At 34.9% G+C, this 20,350-nt stretch overlaps 1 protein-coding gene across 3 annotated transcripts in view; it reads right to left on the bottom strand.

The window, feature by feature from the left end:
* Arap2 (ArfGAP with RhoGAP domain, ankyrin repeat and PH domain 2) overlaps positions 1 to 20,350 on the bottom strand; it is a 135,618-nt gene that overhangs the window by 10,350 nt on the left and 104,918 nt on the right. For 2 of the 3 annotated variants that reach the window (XM_048363996.1, XM_048363997.1), the window contains 4 exons: positions 13,657 to 13,785; positions 7,798 to 7,925; positions 3,216 to 3,298; positions 1,841 to 1,876 (listed from right to left, as the gene is read on the bottom strand). In XM_048363996.1, the coding sequence (XP_048219953.1) occupies positions 1,841 to 1,876; positions 3,216 to 3,298; positions 7,798 to 7,925; positions 13,657 to 13,785 (376 nt within the window). Of the gene's footprint in view, positions 1 to 1,840; positions 1,907 to 3,215; positions 3,299 to 7,797; positions 7,926 to 13,656; positions 13,786 to 20,350 lie in introns of all 3 variants that reach the window. The other variant, XR_007213520.1, reaches the window with a different exon arrangement.

The following is a 20,350-nucleotide window of genomic DNA, read 5'->3' as shown; positions in this document are numbered from 1 at the left end:
CTGGGCCTTGGACTCAGGGCCTGAGCACTGTCCCTGGCTTCTTCCCGCTCAAGGCTAGCACTTTGCCACTTGAACCACAGCGCCGCTTCTGGCCGTTTTCTGTATATGTGGTGCTGGGGAATCGAACCTAGGGCCTCGTGTATCCGAGGCAGGCACTCTTGCCGCTAGGCTATATCCCCAGCCCCTGTTTGCACATTTTTAAAATGAAATTTCCTTGTGGTATATGCATGCACCTGTATGTGTGTTCTGGTCCTGGGGCTTGAACTCAGGATCAGGTTGTCTCTCTTAGCTTTTTTACTGAAGGCTAGTACTCTATCACTTGAGTCACAACTTTACTTCTGACTTTTGGGTCAATATTTGAAAACAGAGTCCATTGGACTTTCCTGCCCTGGCTGGGTTATGGTTAGAATCACAATTCTCAGATCTCAGCCTCCTGAGTAGCTAGGATTACAGTCATGAGGCACCAGCACCCAGCAATAACTACAAAATAAAGAAAGCTTAGATACAGTCATTATCATTAAAAACTACAATTTCCATAGACCTACAAAAAAATAAATCACAGAAACTATACTACATATCCACTACATTGTTTCAGTACCTTTGATTCAAGCCCTAAATAAAAGGAGCCCTTGCTCTGGAGCTTTGCAATATCTGTAACAGCAAGAAAAAAGCACAAGGGGAGTGAAGTGAAAACTGGAAACAGCAGATGTGATGCAAAAGGAAGTCAGATTAAGATTATTTGCTATAAGGAACAAATGTTGTGACTGCTGTAGAATGGCAGAATAGACCTTTCAATGAAATTATAATCTTATACTCCTGAATTACTAAATGTAAGCTACTTGAAACAAAAAGTAAACATAAAATTTCTTAAAACTGTTTGCTTCCATCATCAGTCCTACAAGGTCACTCATAGTTGTTATCTCTTCTTATTACTACATCCAAAATATAAAATTATCTTTGGTCTTCCTGTACACATGTAAACTTTTGTAAATACAAAGAGGAAATAAATAATGAAGAAAGGCAAAAGTTAACTAATGAGGCTCCAGGGGCAATTTTGCTGTTAAGTCATTAGGATAAAGGAACGGAAAAGCATCTGCAAGCCATGTGCAATGCATGTGTAGCTAAGAAGTCACAATAAGTTTATTTCAACTTCCAGACCCATGGAAGATGAGGGCGAAGGGAGTCGCCTAGCATACCACATCCTCAATTCTGGGGTTTCTCTTGTGAGAATGTTTTAAAAAAGGAGAGAAGAGGCAGCTCTTCTCTGGCAGCTCGGTGAAGGATGTATCAGACAACAAAAAGCATGCAGAGAATGTAAGACTTCTGAAATCTCTAGGCAGAATAAGGAAGGGATGGCCCTAAGGACACAAGATATGGGTAGATGAAGGTATGCTGAAGGGATACAATGTGGCTTAGTGATTTCTTATACACAGGTAGGCTGAGGAGGAGACAGAGCAAGACTGGCAGAATGTAGGTGACTTCAGTGGAAAGAAGGACATGTAAAAAACAAGCTTGACACCCAGATGTGTGCTTTTCTATTTAAAATTCTACTAAGCTAGATCCTGTCTATGTAACACTACCTACTTAGCTTTTAAAACCTGCATTCTACAATAATACAGTATCCATGGAAGAAATCAGATGTAGTTTCTCTTAGGAGACAATGTTGAGAAAAGATACATGGGATGGAAACAGATCTTGAACATAATACAAACCTATTTTCTTCTCCTCTGGCTGAGTATTTATAAATGATTTTAAATTCTTGTAGTTAGAACATTTTTCTGTCGGTAGTTCTACGTCTTAAACAATGATGTTACTCTTGGGCCAATTATAAGAAACTTACCAGTGATGTTTTTCAGAACATGCAGTCAGTCCCCAACTGTATCACATAGGAAGAAATACAAAGAATCTATTAAAAAAGGTAATGTATAAAAGACTGCAAACAATTTTAAGTAGCTTGGAAATGGGTTTTTATGGGGAGACTGTATAGTGGAACAGATTTCCAAAAATGATCAGTCAACATGTATAGTTATCTAAAAATAAATGCTAAACAACGGGGTGACAGATGGCAAGAGCTTTGAGATGGGAAAGACCTGGAAATCCCTGAGTGGTAAGGTGATGAACCTTTAAGGACAGGGACATAGTGAGAGGTCTTTAGTTTATTGGGGATGGATACCTGGAAGAGATAAATGCAGTTCTTAAAGAATCCTCTAGAAATTCTCATAGCACTGCTATAAAACAGTGGCCACAGAGGTGCTCCCTGGCATCTGCACAGGCCCACCATCTCCAGCTGTCATGGTGTGATGTATCTGAGAGGGCCTTCAACAGAACTGAACCTGAGCAGACACCATGTCCTGGAACCTCTGAAGCAGGGAGGTAGCTCCTCTTACTGCCATTTCCGGAAATAGTTGTCTTGGTGTATTAGCTTTAAGTCACCATAAGTAGCCTACATAAGGCATTTACTATTTTGTAGACAAATATCCACAAAAACGGTTACAATTATATGTGTGTTGGGGGGGGGGACCAAAGGAGAAACAAAATACCACACACATGCATGTGTCAAGCATAGAAATTGAGTGGTGAGGCAAAATTAAGGACCCTTTCAGTAATGGGATCTTAGAGGGAAGCACATACAGTTCACTACAATGTTTCGTGAACTGGGGAAAGTATGAGTGTGCTCATTAATTAGCTAGCCAAAGTGATTTTGCTTAAAGAGAAGTTTGGAGGGGACAAACTGAATGTTGACATGAACTAAGTGAGGTACCCAACATGGATGATGGGTGGGTCCACATTCTTCACATCTATATGCATAGACTTAGTGACTGGTGTGATACAACTAAAGGGCAAATTACAGAGTCAGGACCAAAATATTCTGAGAGTCAGGAGAGATAGGGCAGCATGTATTGGGGCACAGACTTTCTTGAAGTACTCCTGTCTCTCAGACGGTGATGTATACAAGAGGCCATGTCCATTTAGGATGTCAGGGCTTTCTTAGATTCCCTGCCCTACATAGCATTAGTCAACAGGATACTCAGTGAAAACATCACCCATCCTTATCTATGCCCACAAGTTCCACAATATGCCTGGAAGTAATTTAAGAAACTTCCCACAGTTGACATTGGGTAAAAATAAGACTCACGCTACTAAGGCCTAAATCCTTCAACTCACTTAGTACCCTTCCTTCTGTCTTTGAACAACCCTTTCCCTCCAGACATTACCTGGTAGGTGGCTTCATTTTCTTTTTCACACCAAGATAAAACTTCATTGAACTGAGAGAAAACATTTTGTCCGGTTTAGTACTCTGCAAGGAGGAAAAATTAATCTTTCATTAAACAGATTTTGGAATTTTCTTTATATTTTCATCATATATCAATGACTGCATTGAATTTTGTTGCCAGGTAACATGCTAAATTTTAAGAACATCTTTAACAATTTGAACTCTCTTGTGTAGAATAGTCAAGTAACTCTGCATATTAGTTAAGTACCTTACCACAGGATACAAAGAAGCAGATAAATGACCAACTGGAATGAATAACACAGAGATGATTTATAGCCACCTTTGTCAGAGGTTAAATCAACTTAGCTAGGACTAAGCTGGGACATAGCAGCAACCATGACAGCCCAGGAGAGGGAAAAGCAGATATTCCAAGAGAACAACTCTTGTGTATTTGAGAAACACTGTGTCTTTATTTATACAGGAGCCTGATAAATTCAGGATTACCTACAGTGTGTAGACCTTTGGTAATAGATTGAGTAGAAAGAAATATAACAAAGTCCCAAGCCTCTACCAGCACATAGATTCATCACTTTGTACCAGATTCTGTAAAATGTAACACAAAGACCTAACTGGAGACAAGACCCAACAATTGTGAAACAATACTTCAGTCTTTAAACAGAATATGCACAAAGATGAAATGAAAAGATACTCAGGGAGAGTTTTCTCAAAGTAAACCTATGTGACAAGATAAATTAACTGATGTGATATGATAACCCTCTCTTTGGGTGATACATAGTTTGGGATAAATTTGTCCCAATATACTAGACAGTTAAGAAGTCTGTAAGGAAGTCTTCAGTGTATTTCTTTAGTCACTAGATTTCAAAGTAAAGTTTTTAACTGAGCCAATTTAATGAATGCACTTAAAAATTACTCCTGTGACTCAAATGAGTTTATTACTGCATGAGACTGTTAAAAACCACCCCCCTTTACCTCATTTGCTTTTTTTCACACTATTAGCAATGTAATGGTAATATTCTCAGAAACCTCTCACCTTTTATGTAAATCAAGCCTGAAAATATTTTAATTAACGTTTTTCATGCAGGGATAACTTGAAAAACAAAATGTATCTTCCCCTGTGTATTACCCTAACTTGTTGTTAATGAACATTCATAAATTATCTCTAATTACCACAAAGTCACTTTAAATAAACTTCTCAATTTGTAATTTCTACTCCTCAGTAAGTCATCTTCTAAATATGTAAAATCATACATGCATTAATGGAAGCTACCAAAACAGCCAAATCTTTAGTCAAACAAGTTGAGGTATTTTGATATTTATTACTATGCAATTACTTCAAACATTAACACTGGTAATTGACTTATCTATTAATATTAACAGGGACAAAACTGTGGCATTAAAATATAACCAGTAAAAAAAAAAGTGCTGAAAAGAATCACAGTTTGGGTGTAAAGCAAACACATAGTCTCTCATGTGCTTTCCACAATGGGAAAAATCAGAGGATCAGTTCCATTAATTTATCCTCACAGACATGCAATAGAAACTTTCAAGTTATTTAATAATTAGGCTATAAGTAGAGTAACTTGTGGACACTAAAAAATATTTTCTATGTCCTTAAAGAATACTATCTTTCTAAAAGGCTCTTGAACTTCCACTGCATTAGTAGTACTATCTAAATACCTTAGAGCAGGTGATTCTTTCAAAACTATATAAATTCTTAAAATAAAATATATTCTGTGAAGGAATCTGAAATTGTTTATCTCACAGTGACAACCCATATGTAAGAGTTGTCACTGTTCCACAGATGCTCCCTTGTGGCAGATATTAAGTTTATATAAGCTTCAGGGAAAATACTACAAAATACCTGAATTCTATGCATAATGATATTGTAAGAAATTTGGCACTATTTAAATGAAAAGGACCCATCTGCTTTTAACAAAATTTTTGTCAGCTAAAGTAATGTAAACTTAATAAGTTTCCTTACTGTTTCACTGGAACCTTTCAAATCTGATTCCTGGGAATGAATTCTGCTTTGCCCTCTTACTTTTATGCAGCCTTGGACAAGTTATATGCCATCTCAGTGGCTTATTCTTTATATGCAAAAAATGAGTATCAACAGTGCTTATTTCATGGGGTTTTCATAATAGTAACATGACATAATACAAATGGAATGCCTAGAAATTTGCTTCACGGACAACAGTCAGCTAAAAGCAAGCCGAGGGGCTCATGACCACGGTTGCTATGCACTGCTGACATCAGTTGTCTTCACATCCTTTTGTAGTACACAAGAGAAGATATCATTGCCTTGATTAAAATATTTGGGCTTGAACTCAGAACCTGCACATTATCCTTTAGCATTTTCACTCAAGGCTGGCACGGACCACTTGAGCCACAACTCCACTTCTGGTTTTTTGATATTTAATTGGACTTTCTTGACCCAATGGGCTTCAAACTTCAATCCACCGATCTGAGCCCTTTGAGTAGTTAGATTACAGGTCTGAGCTACCAGTGCCCAAGGAGACTGCAGCTTCTGAAAACCTGTGTAATGCTCTCCCCCACACCTGGCCAATTATATTAGCAGATGTATTCTAGCCCTGTCTTTATGTGTAGAACACAGTGAGGTGTTTGGTTGTTCATGTAGAATCAGCAATGTCCACCTAAGTAAATATTACCATCCAGTAATAGTCAGATCCTTTTACATTTACATAGTCATTTTACATTGAGAATAATTAATTGCCTCATTACTCTTCAAATCTCAAAGCAGTAGACGTTCCGCCCAAGTGATCACCACCCAAAACATGACAGAGACCATTTTCACAAAGTAGCCTACTGATCTTGTCCCTGGAAATTCTAAGTCAACTTTTCTATATGACCTGGATAAAAAACATTCTGATCTCTATCACCATTGGAAGGTTTTGCATGTGGTGTTTATCATGCTTATTTTGCTCATCAAGTTTTGAAGAGTGATGAACACAGCATCAATTGGAACTCATTCATTTTGGGCCAGGGATGGTGGTAAACACCTGTTATCCAACATTCAAGAGGCTGAAGCAGGAGGATCAAGAATTCAAGGACTGCCTAAGCTGTATAGTGAGGCTGAATCTTGCCTAGGCCAAACAGGCCTTATCTCAATAAAAATTCCATATATATTCTTTTATAGAAATGTATCTATGTATGGACATTTGGAATGTTTCCAGGCTTTAGATTTTAAAAGTTAAAGTTGCTAAGAAATAATCTGGTGAAAATGTGTTCATGGAACTAACACTTAGAAATGGTACTGCTGAATTATGAGGAAAATAGATAAATAATTTTATATAAATAACTAGTACATATTTCTATATAGTAACAGTATAATTTTATCCTCCACTAGAAACGGATGAGAATACTCATTACTCTTTGTCAATGTTGAAGTTGTCAATAGTGTATTAAATCATACCAGTAATTGTAAAGCAATATTGAACACTTTTAATTTCCAGGTGATGAATGATGTTAAACATTTCTGGTTCAAAGACTTGTAAGCCATTTCCACAACGTCCTGTGCCCAGTTTCTGTTCTATCCTTATCGCAAATGTTTATAGGACTATCTTTCTTATTGTTCATTTGTATGGTTCGTTATATCCTAGACAAGTCCTTTCATGGGATTTATAAAGCACGGATATATTTGTTCATTCTGAGCATACATGTTCATATTCTTAATTATATCTTCTGATAAATAATCTACTCTCTCCATATACACTATTTCACAGTGTTAGAAGTACTTTGAAGTACTTTCACATATATTTTATTTAAACATTAGAACAACCTCTCCACAGTTTCATCGTGGCAATACAGATTTGGAAAGTGAGGTTGAGAGGTTAAGTTACTTATTCTCATAACCAACTTTTACCACAGATGAGGTTTTCTGGTGTTCAGTTCAATATTTTTCTACCTACATTACTTATCTATCTGTTTTTTATTTGAAGCTTTTGTCCTTACTCCACCATTCTTTAATAAAAACTTTTAGGCAATTCAAACTTACCGGGAATATTCTGTAAGATTCAGTTAATAATAGGACACACAAGTCCATTTATCCAAGTGTACAAGAAAGATTCAGATTTATTATAAATTCCTGGTCTTGCTTTTAACACTACTTTTCATTAATTTACATTAGCTCAACTTAAGCTGCTTTTGCCTTAAAGGTATGAGGAATTCTCTCTTAATTTATTGGCCAGAAAGCTGATTTGGATGCTAGTTTCTGTAAAACCACAATTACAACTGTCTTCAGGGCGTAAGTCATTCTATGTCCTAGACTATTTTTAAAGGGGTTACAGATGCCACTTTGTTACTGACTTCACTAATATCATATTCCTGAGGGCTGAAAAAGAAATCAGCTTGCCATGCATTTTATTTTCTATAGTGACTTCCAGAGAGATGGCAGAGAGGGATATACAAAAATGTACCCACTGCCTTACGTATGAAACTGTAACCACTCTGTACATCACTTTGACAATAAATAATTATTCAGACAAAGAGAATGTTTCAAACCACACAAAATGTGCACATTCAAATCCTGCTTTTACAATTACCTTCGAATCCTTGTAAAAAAAGAGATGTCCATCTCGTAAAACAAAATAGCGATCTTGAAACTTATTTCCAGACAGAATTTTAGAGGGCTCTTCTTTGATTTTCAAGACTCCTTCTTTGATGCTTTTATCTATAAAAGATAGCATTGTTTTGTGAGTTGGGTCCATTTTCACTTGTTTGGAATACATTACACGTCATGTGTATATTTTCAGTTTTGGTAATTTAATTACTAAATTTTTGGGCCATGAAGCAGGCTAAGGTGAGCCTCTAGAAGCAGCACTAGTCAAGAATACTGTTTTTTTTCATGTGTGTGTCTGTCTGCCAGTGATATCACTTTAGCCCTGTGATAGAAACATATGAAATGTGATTAACCTCAACCAAGTGTGCTAGCATTGTAAAATATAAACCAGATATTGAAAAGTCCATTCAAAGAAAAATAAATGAAACAGTCTACATTTGAAATCAATACTCTAAATATTGATAACATGCTGAAATGGATATATTTTGGGTATGTGAAATTAAAGAAAATAGAAATAGCAAAATAATAAATTTAAATCCACTTGTCATATCCAATCAGATTTTCGTTTTTTATAGAAGAAATTGTTCACTGACTCGGCAGCCTCAGCACACTTTTCTGTACTTAGATATTTATAAGTAGTCAAATTATAAATAGTTAATATTAGCACATGACCGAAAAGTGCCACAGATTCACTATCATTTCATTGATGTTGCAGCTAATTGAACAAGGCAGAAAACTATTTCTCTAGTTTTATTATTACAATAACAAATTGCAATGAAATGATTTGAAACAAACTAGCACAAAAGAGTTTTATATTAAATTAAGGCATAGTTTTCAGCATGTTCCTACTGAATACCAAGATAATATTGCTGTTTTCAAATAGATTATATATATTATCTTCTGTGATTCTACTGAAATTGTACTACGTAGAAAATAGTTTTATAACCAAGAAAAGTATTGCTTCCGGTGATAATTTGTTGAGTTTCAAAAGTAGCTACTTTAGAATGAGAATTCAGGTCACTTAATAATAAACACAGAATTGTGTCTTCTATATAGTGACAATAAAACCTAAGCAAACAATAATATTTCCGTGAATGGGAAAAAAAAAAAGACATGTCAGTGATGATATCTTTGATCAATTTTCTGTGCTTGTAAGCTTTCTATAAACATCCTGGCCACAACCATTATTTATTGTATGCTGTATTTGCAAGTCTCATAAGGATACATTTAGACTTCAGTCACTTAGATTTTCTGTTCCCTCTGGGTAAAGATAATGGTTAACAATCCTTTAAATTTTCTATAGTAAATTCCTTCATGAAAAAGAAATGTAATAAAACTCAGCCATTGGTTTTCTCTCCATCAAATTATACTATCAGAAAAAGTCAGGGCATTCATAATCTTCAGTGAATACCAATGACTATAATTTAATTTCCAAGACAACCCTTCCTGCTGAAGTGAGCTAGGTTTTAACCTTCAACCTTTTCTTTCACATCTTTGCATTTAACAAGACGATATGAGGAGGAGTGAAATGTGAATAAATTCAGCTAAACTATAATGTATGGACTCATATTATTTTTGCAGAAAGTTTCTTTTAATTCCATTGATAGTGAAGGGTTTAAGTTTCCAAGTCTGGATTTGTCTGTCAAAAGCAATTGCATTTCAAAATATTTTAAATTTCAAATATATTTGTCACATGTAGCCACCTAAACGGACAAGCAAAACAAGTTTACACTTAAGTTATAAGTTTAGAGTTATTGCCATCTTATGTAGCTTAATATTTTATTCTTATCATTGAAATTCTATTGTAGTTTTAAAGAAATTTAGTGATAAAAATTAGACTTTCACAACAAAAAATTCTTCCAGAGCCACTCAGAAGGCCAAATTTGGAGTTTACTTGTGACAAAGATGTGAAAACAATATAAAGGATAATGATAAAAAAGATCGCCTAGTAAGAATAGCTATGATAAAGTTTAAATAGCAGCTAAATGAAGTTTCATTATGGCTAAATGTCTTAGCTTTTAAGCAACAAAGTAGAGATGGAATTTGAGAACTATTATATTTCTTTTCAAGTTAATTAACTCCTCATTAGGATAATGGCAATGACACAAAATGTTTCTGAGAAATAAAATGCTGTTTTGAAAAACACAGAACTGATTTTAAGTAGTCAACAGAAAAACTCTGCTACTCCTGTTTACTTCTGCAGAAGTCAAGTATGGTATCTCATTACCTTAAAATGATTGAGCAAATATTAAATGTTGGGTGATTATACCCAAAGCCTATACTTAATGTCTCCATTTTAAAAATCAGTCAAATCAGTCAAAATAATGAAGAAATTTAAACTTCTAAACTTCAGCAAATATTTATTACATGATAAAATACTTGGCTTAGGGAAAAATAATGAAAGCACTTTATCAAAGAGAGGAATAACATGTAATTTGTTCCATACAATAAGAAAAAACTATCACGAGTTAATAAAATATGCACAATATATGTATGACAGGAATTTAGAGACAAAGATAGAAAGACCAGCATGAGGAGAGGAAGCAGATTACAAAAGATATTATTGTAAAATGTCTTGCATTTTGCTTTTCTCTTTTTTGTGCCTGGGCTTGAAGAGAGGGCCTCATGCATGCTGACAGATACTTAGTATTGATCTAGACTACAGTCCATCTTTCTCTTCAACAAGTTATAATATATTAGATAAGTGTTAGTTACCCTGGTTTTCAAGTTGCAGATTTCTACTTGGCCCAATTGTTAGAGAAGAAAAATCTTAAGAATGGAAAAAAGAAAAATAAGTACTTTTCTGCTTTGAACAACAATTGTTTCTGAGATGATTCCAGATTTTCTTCTAATAAATTGTCAAAGAAATCACATTTGATTTACTTTCATTATTTCCCATCTAGAACCCCATGGCCCATTTTCTGGGTATAGAAATAATACATGGAACAATGATTCTGGACTAGGTGGTTATTTGTGATTGATTTATGATATATTAGTCAAGACAGCATAAACTAAAGATCTAACTACCATGAATCTATCTGAAAATATCCCCACTAAGGTCACCAATAGCTCCCTCGCCTAGAGATACATTCATATAAATTTCTCCTGTGATCCTTCAGGAAGTGACATAGATGTGGGTCAAAATCATTAATTTAAAGTAGTAAAAAAAAAGTTAAAAGAAGATAAATGTCTCTGAAAAATAACCTTTTATGGCAAAATGACTAATATCTGTTTTGCTGATTTAGATGTTCATAAGAACAGGATGAATTTTGTACAAATGCTTGTACACAAGTATAATATACAGAGGACAATACCATGCAATCAGAATTTATCAGTTAATTTTTAATGCAATTGAGAGCTCAGTGGGTCATTTGAATTCAATCTGGTAAAGTTTATAGCATTTTCTTCCCAACTGTCCAAAAACTTTTGAAAGATGGACCAATTATTTTCTCAAAACTAACATAGTGACTGTAATCTAGGAAAATTTAACGTACCTAATCTCATCTTCCAATTCTCTTACTTGTAAACAACAAGAAAGGCTTAAAAGGGCATTTTTGAATGTTTAAATGAGATTCAGTATCTAGAAAATTTGGTAATAATATGTAATTGGTAAACATTAAGGGATATTGTTAATATTATTAAAGCTGTGGTGAATTGCATATTAAAAAAATCTTTCAACCTTTGTTTTTGGAAATGGTTTTTATATGTAAGGCTGACTTAAATGTTTTCTAAGCTGACATAGATGATTACAGAACTGAAAGAAAGTTCATTATATATCACCCTGAACCAAACAATTAAAAATGGATCAAAGACCTGGAAATTAAAACAGATACCCTGAAAACACTAAAGGAAGGAGTAGGAGAAACAATTGGGCTCATTGGCACAGGATGGAACTTTCTTAACAAAGACCCAGAAATGCTACAAATCAAAGAAATGATGGACAGATGGGACTGCATCAAACTCCAGAGCTTCTGTACGGCAAAGGACATAGCTCTCAAGATAAACAGAAAGCCCACAGATTGGGAGAAGATCTTTACTGGCCATACAGCGGACAAAGGCCTCATATCTAAAATATATGCAGAACTAAAAAAATTACATTCCTCCAAAGCAAAACTACAAAGAAACAATAACCCCCTCAACAAGTGAGACAAAGACTTACAAAGAGACTTCTCTGATGAGGAAATTAGAATGGCCAAGAGACATATGAAAAAGTGCTCTACATCACTGGCCATAAAAGAAATGAACATCAAAACAACATTGAGATTCCATCTCACCCCAGTAAGAATGTCCTATATCAAGAAAACTAACAATAACAAATGTTGGAGGGGATGTGGCCAAAAGGGAACCCTACTTTATTGTTGGTGGGAATGTAAACTGGTTCAGCCACTCCGGAAAGCGGTATGGAGAGTCCTCAGAAGGCTAAACATAGAGCTCCTCTATGACCCAGCAGCTCCATTTTTGGGCATCTACCCAAAGACCACAAACAAGAACACACTGAACCCACCAGCAAAACAATGTTCATCTCAGCACAATTTGTCACAGCTAGAATATAGAACCAACCCAGATGCCCCTCAGTAGATGAATGGATCAGGAAAATGTGGTACATATACACAATGGAATTTTATGCCTCTATCAGAAAGAATGACATTGTCCCATTTGTAAGGAAATGGAAGGACTTGGAAAAAATTATACTAAGTGAAGTGAGCCAGACCCAAAGAACCATGGACTCTATGGTCTCCCTCATAGGGAATAATTAGCACAGGTTTAGGCTAGTCTCAGCAGAGCATCACAAAAGCCCAATAGCTATACCCTTATGAACACATAAGATGATGCTAAGTGAAATAAACTCCATGTTATGGAAACAATTGTTATATCACTGTTGTAACTACTTTCAACGTGCTATGTGTAACTGTAGCTTCTATTATTGATGATATTCCTGTATCACCTTCCTGTGGTTGTACCTGCACTATCTCTATATCTTATCTTAGTACATTGGGAACTGTGTATACTGGTATTAGAACTAGGAAATTGAAAGGGAATACCAAAATCGAGAGACACAGGGTAAAAAATACAAACAACTACAAAAGCAATACTTGCAAAACTGTTTGGTGTAAATGAACTGAACAACTCATGGGGTGGGAAAGGAAAGTGGGATGGGGAAGGGGGTAATGAAGGAGGAGGTAACAAACAGTACAAGAAATATATCCAATGCCTAACATATGAAACTGTAACCTCTTTGTACATCAGTTTGACAATAAAAATTTTTTAAAAAAGAAAGTTTCACAATAAAATATTCCGTTATCTCATACATGTTCTGAGACTGTGTGACAGAGCTCACTGTGCCAGCTAACTTTACAATGAACCATACAATGTGTAGTTTCTTCCCCAGGAGATAGCAGCTATACTTGTTCCAAGTGCTATATTTCATATTTATTTGTTTTCCAAGACCAATACTGCAGAAAAAGTAAGACTTACACTGTAACAATCAACGTCAGAGCTCATATAACTTGTACATTGTCAACATCCAGAAAGCCTCCCAAATTAAACATAATTCAAGAAAACTATTCACTATCAATCTAAAAACTGGAACATAGATTAGCACAGTTAGGGCAAACAACCTTGCAAAACATGAACCATTCTTTTCCCACACTTAAACTCATACCCTCAAATTAGCCACAGGGAATTTTCCTCCTATCTGGATTTTCTTCTTCTCCACAGTAATGGGATTCTGCATTTAGTTACTCTTCTTTTTCATATTTTCAAACACCACTTGTCCCTTAATAATTAGGCTGTAGTCACTTGAATTTCCAAACCTTTGCAAGAGGAAGCAATGACACCTTACCTCTGCAGGGTTTAATTGTGTCAGCGGTTAAGAATCTCTTCACCACAAGATAAGCAGAGCCAGGTTCAGCTAATGAACTCCACCGAAGCACCTGCTCCAACACATTTTCAGTGTAGTGAAGAGGGCGTTCTGCAAACACAAAACCCAAATGAAATGGAAAGAACATGAATAAAATGTCTGTGTTACAACTGTAACTTTAATCCATTCAAAAAGTTCAACATACAACAATAGCTATATATGTATTTCAATAGGCTACAGTGCACAATAATAGCAGAAGTACATGTAAGAGAATACAACACATTAAGCACATAGTAAAATATACCAGCCAAGTTCACCCGTGCCGGAATTCTAATTTGTTATGCAACTGAGATTTTAATTCAAAACTGCTTTCCTTTAGATAAAATCTCAAACTACTAGCCTTAGCATAATGAACATGTTGCAATATGTCTTACTCCATCTCGTTTTAATTTAGATAACATCCTTGTTTTCTTAGGGTAAGTGTCAATTTGCATTTGTGATTCAATTACTATAAAAGGACAAGCAAAATTAACCTTGTCCAGTATTAAGTAATAGGTATAAGTTAGTGTTTTGTTTATCTCAACAACATTAGAAGGTCATAGTTTCCAATCAATATTAGTGAATAATTTATACCAAGTGTTTTCATAATTTACACAAATATATAAATAATTAAGAAATAGTGCTAAGTAATCTGGGTTTAAATACAGCTATAAATATTAACTATAAACATTATAGGGCAATATTATGTTAACTACTAACAGAACATGTGAATAAACAAGAAATTAAATGATAAGCTAAAGGTTTCTCTTTGATGAATCTTCATCTATATTTTGCTTTTCATAAATGCATTACACATTTTTAGCATAGTTTTACAAGTATAACCAAAGTTTCAAAGGCAAAGGTTTTGTTTTGATCTGATGAAAGTGTGCCAATCAGCTAATAAAATGTAACCACAGAGACATATTTTGGGAAAAAAAAGAAATTCAAATGTTCTCATGATAGCATATGTGAAGTATCCAGAACAGAAATTCCTGGTATCACAGCAACATACATATCAGTGCAACTCATTCAAACGCTCCTAGATGGACAGCACAAAATATTCAAATTTGTTTTAAAGCAGTAACATTAATGACCACAAGAAAGACTTTGCCAGTGGTATGGTTCCATATTGAAAATTGCTATTGGTTTTTAAAAAAAGTCATGAGTGAAATGAAACCAAATATATGTCACATTCTCCCTAATTCTAATCTGTTATGACTATATTACTCAACAAGTCATTGACAGTATCAGGTATCTACCAGTTCCCCTGAAAAAGAATTCGGTTTTCTGCTTGTACTTTCAAATACCAGATGTTTGGTTCCTATCCAGAACTGAAATCCAGATCTTCATACTGGGCCCTTTATAATAAGCCTATTATATCATACGGTTAAACAGAAAGTCATATACATATGTGTGTGTGTATATATATCTTGTTATATATCTCCTGCATACAACATCATACTGAGTGAATAGTCAATAAATGTTTTTAGTAATGTAATAGTTAATGAAATTCAATAGCCCCCAAATTAACAGATTACCAATGCTGCTGTTCTTTAGCTAAATTTCATAAAGCTTGAGCAAAGATAAAAATTGCCCCTAACTTGCCACAATTCTAATTCAATTACCGGTTAATATGCTAATTGGTTTTCTTATAATTGGAATTGTATATACATTTAAATGTAAAACTATTTAGAGAATAAATAAGTACTCCCTATTCACATGATTTCACTGCTTCTAACACTGTAATGCTGCTCATCCCATTATCAATCAGACTATCTAACATTATATGCTGGTTTGCATTTTAATTTTCATGGCAACATTCTTTTTTAATTAATGAATTTATTTATTGTCAAAGTGATGTACAGAGGGGTTACAGTTTCATACATATCGCAGTGAGTACATTTCTTATCCAACTTGTTACCTCATGTTATTCTATCCACTCATGTTATGCACAGAAGGAAACATAATCAGAAGTTTGGACTTCTCCTAATGTTATGTAAGTGGATAAATCCAGTGACAGAAGTTTCAACTCCAGACCCACTTTGCTTTAATTACCAACCCCACACCACTCACTCCACCCAATTTTAACGACTACCTTAATTTGGGGCAACAATAAGCTCCCCATGAGGATTTTCACAGGAAATTTTGGGGATAAATACTATCAACTGACTTTCTAAAAAATAATTCTAAGCAGGTAATATAAGCCAAGTGAAAAACATCAGCTAGCACTCTCCTCTTCTCATTCTTAACCTCCATGAGCAGAAGATAAGGAAATAATACAAGAGTTTCAACAGCCTGCATTTAAAAAAATGATGATAGAAAAGTTGGTCTAGCAAGACACATTTAATATTCATAACTGGAATAATGTGGCTTAAAGTAAAATCGTACTCTCCTTTATTATAAGATTAAATTGGTAATGAGACTTTCAAATGTCAGAACATTTATATTAAAGAGGGTCACTATAACACACTATTGCAAGTAGATACCATGGTTAAAGAACTAAAGTGTTCTTAATTATACTGAAATCTATCACAGCTGACATAGAACCTTATCAATGGGCATAGAATTAATTTTGGCTACAGAAAAAGTGTATTTTTCTCTTTGGTATCACTGTATTAAATATTCCTTAAAAAATCTTGCAAATGTAAGTTTCTAGATATAGAACAGAGTTCAAAAATGGGATAAAAGATGTTACACAGTCAAATGCTACAATTAAAAATGTCATTAATTCTACCCTATGAAAGAGTTAAAAATAATCAAAACAGACTTACCAAACATCATTATAATGTAAATTCCTACAAAGACATTTCATTACAAATTGCATGTGTCACGTCAGATTAAATATAATGCAAATAATCAGCTATAAGACATTTTGAGAAATTAACCTTTTTATAATAGCTACACAATGGATAATGCTAAAATTCCAATGTAGCTCTTTGAGGATGACAACATAGGTAGTTTTACAGCTAAGTTTAATACAGTGCTGTAAATTAATAAAAATCTTGTGCAAAGATGAACTTGACCTCCTTTACTTGATAGAGATATACTGCTTTTTCACCTACAACAATAGCTTTGACTTTAAATTTCTAGTGACATTTTTCAGACAGTTATGGTTTTCTCAATAATCAAGTTCTTAATGTCAAACATAAAGTTGTGCATTTATATAATCAGAAGGTAAGTGTTTTATATGTCAACCAATGAAGGAGTGTTCTTTTTCTTTTTACAATTATTTTAAGTAACTGTACAAAGGAATTGCCATTTAACAAAGCAGTTTTTATGAGTACAATGTATCTTCATCAATGTCACCTCTTTAAACGTCCTTATCCATCTCTCCCCTAGCCCACTCCTTCCCCCACTCTTCTTAAATTTATAGGGCACAGATTGGATTTGTGAAGACATTCTCTCCCTCCTCATTGTTGGAGTTTTAATTATAAATAAACCGATTTGCCATTAACAACATAGCTATGAAGAAGCAATAGGAACAATTTTGCTATGAAATTGTTTCATGCAGATTACAAGAGTTACGAAGTCTTGGAGACTCCATTGGGGTTTCAAGGAAAAGCCTAAGAGGTTACAGGCATCATGTTTCAAGGTAACAGTGTCTGCAAACAGTCCATCAAACAATAATACACGAAGATATGAAAAGAAAGCTAACATTTCAACAAGGATCTTGAAAATTAGCAATGCTAGGAACAAGAAACAACTACAGAGAATGCAAATGGTAAGGAGGCCCAGACTGAGACAGTGGGTAGTGTTAGCCCTTTGGAGCTTACATGTGATGAGTGTTCAAGATAGCAGATATGAAAGAATTTCTCTGCTGGGTTGAAGATGATTTTCTCTGGTCAGACTGCCCTTCCTATGTTTTTATTTTCTCCCTTTTCAAACAGGAATGTTTATCCTGTGTGAGTGTATCTTGGAAGAATTTTTTCTTTTTAATTTTTTGCTTATGTCAGTTGTGGAGCTTGAACTCAGGGACTAGGCACTGTCCCTAAGCTCTTTGTGCTCAAGGGCTAATGCTCTAGCACTTGAGCCACAATGTCACTTCAGTGTTTGAATGGTTAACTGGAGGTAAGAGTTTCACAAGGACTTTTCTTCTTGGGCTGGCTTCGAACTACAATCCTCAGATCTCAACCTCCTGAGTAGCTAGGATTACAGGCATGAGCCCCTGATGTCTGGCACCTATATTAAACAGCAGTATCCAGCTAATAATTTTCATTGTGTCTCCAAGAAGGCTAGACTTGGCCTACTGAACAATGATAGGCCTGTTAACAGACTTTGGGGATACTTGGACTAAATGAGTTTTGATTGGGGACTGGATATGGGTCTTTTTTTAACAGGGTGGAATGCTCTAATTTGGAACTTGAATGGCACTGAAGGCCTGCAGCACTGTTGAGGAGAAATGGGACTTTTAGCAAGTGAAGTCAGTAGTAGGAAATGAGGTCATTGGATGCATGTTCTTGGATATAACTGAAGATCTCTCTCTCTCTCTCTCTCTCTCTCTCTCTCTCTCTCTCGCTCTCTCTCTCTCGCTCTCTCTCTCTCTCTCTCTCTCTCTCTCTCTGGCTCTCTCTCGCTCTCTCTCTCACCCCCATCCCCCTTCCTGGAAGCTATGAAGTGAGCAGTCTCTCTATCTGTGCTCCTCTCTTGATGTACAGCCACATGACATGCTCAAAGTTACAGGGCCAAGCAATTGTCTACCAGGACCTGTGAAACTGTGTGCCAAAATAAGCCTTTCCTCCTTGTAAATTGATTTATCTCAACCATGTTTCACAGTGGGTTTGAGTTTGCCCTAAATATCCATGGGAGAAAGTCAAAGGTGCTTAGCCATTTTTCAAGAAGTGAAAGAAATTGGAAAGATCTGTACTCCTTCCAGAACACATTTCAGGTGACTCACCTGCAATATGAAAACCTATTTACAAATTCACTAGACCTAGAATCTAACTATATTTTATAGAGGGGTAATATACAAAATCAAAATATCACCTGATTTTTGCATGGTTATACAGTAAGTTTGTTTTCCATAAATCTGATTCACATATAGAGATTGTGAATTTTTTATGAGAAATTTTCTGTTAATTTAATCCGTTTCTTCCAAGCGAATATCACTGTTACTTGAGTGACAAAACTGACATGTTTATATCATTCTGCACTTATAATTGTTATACCTATAGTGATTCCATTTCCAATTTAAGAATCTATGTTAACTATCTAATAGTATATGTAGCATATATAATTATGAGCATTTATATCCCATAATGTATATTTTCTTTTCTTTTATAATTAGAATATTTTACATATTCTATAAGTAAAAACAGGCAAGACACCAGTGGTTCATGCCTACAGTCCTAGTTACTCATTGAAGCTGAGATCTAAGGATCACAATTTGAAGCCAGCTCAAACAGTAAAGTCCATGACAATTTTATTTTCAATTAACCAGCAGAAAGGCAGAGGTGGATCTGTGGCTCAACTAGTAGAGCACTAGTCTTCAACATAAAATTTCGGAGATAGTATCTAGGCCTTAAATTCAGCTCCCAGCACTGGCCAGTAAATGCACATGAATACACAATAAACAAATGATTAATTGATGGATAAATAAGTAAATAAATTAGATTATCTCAGGATGGCAAAGGTGACATTATGGCATCTTTATTACGTAAAAGAGATGTTGCATATTTAAAGATACAAAATTAAGATATTCATAATTTGCAAACACTAAAAATGGAGCCTTCCAGCTTATATACGTATTAAATTATTCATTAATCATTTTTGGTTATTCTATTACGTGGAAGTTTATTTGTACAAGAGAAAACTTACAAACTGCCTGTTGACTTTCTATCAAATCTTTGATCTTTGATGACTGTCACCTTACTTTTATCTTTTTCATATTTCATTTTATTTTATTTCCTATTAATAATAGAAATCAAACTTTTGAGTATTTCAGAAGGTCAGATGGTATACTCTTCAACCATCTGCTTTAGAAAACCGATATAATCACTGTCCCTGTATTGACTCTTTACCACTCTTCCCTCTAAGAACAATGAAATAAACAAAAATCTCAGTTTTTGGTGCTGGCATTTTCTGAACATGAAGACTGAGCAAATCTGAATTCTTGATTCTCTTCTTTCCTGATGTAAATGGTTCAGAACTCACAAATCAAAATAACTGTCATGTCGTCTTTTCATATTTTCCTGAAAAAATACTTTTTTTTTATTAGACAAAGGAATCAACAACAACAACAAAAGAAACCAATCAAACCTTTGCCTTTTTGAGTCACTGATTATCATATACCATTTCATAGTCATATTCAGGGCAAACTACTTCTGCCTTTCCAAAGGGAAAGTAATTCCAGATAGAAAGCAAAGCTTTTCTAAGCTATAAACTGGTCTTTCCATCCTAATCAATTTGGCTCAGTTATTCCAGTCAGAAGGAACAGTGGCCAAAGGCACAGAGCCCCAATGCTTTGTCCAGAGGCATGCTTGGTTCTGACCCTATATAAGAGAACCAGTGTGGTAGAGAAAGAATGCCCATCCTAAAATGTGTGATTGCATATTCTGAAATGAATTTCTTAGAACTCAACAGAAGTCCAAGCATGCAGAAAACACTGCTGCCCAAGGCATCAACAGGGCAAACAGGTCTC

This window comes from Perognathus longimembris, chromosome 16 (genome assembly GCF_023159225.1).
Source record: "Perognathus longimembris pacificus isolate PPM17 chromosome 16, ASM2315922v1, whole genome shotgun sequence".
Taxonomy (NCBI): domain Eukaryota; kingdom Metazoa; phylum Chordata; class Mammalia; order Rodentia; family Heteromyidae; genus Perognathus; species Perognathus longimembris.
Note: the sequence above shows the minus strand (reverse complement) of the source record. Positions and strands in the feature narration are given on the sequence as shown.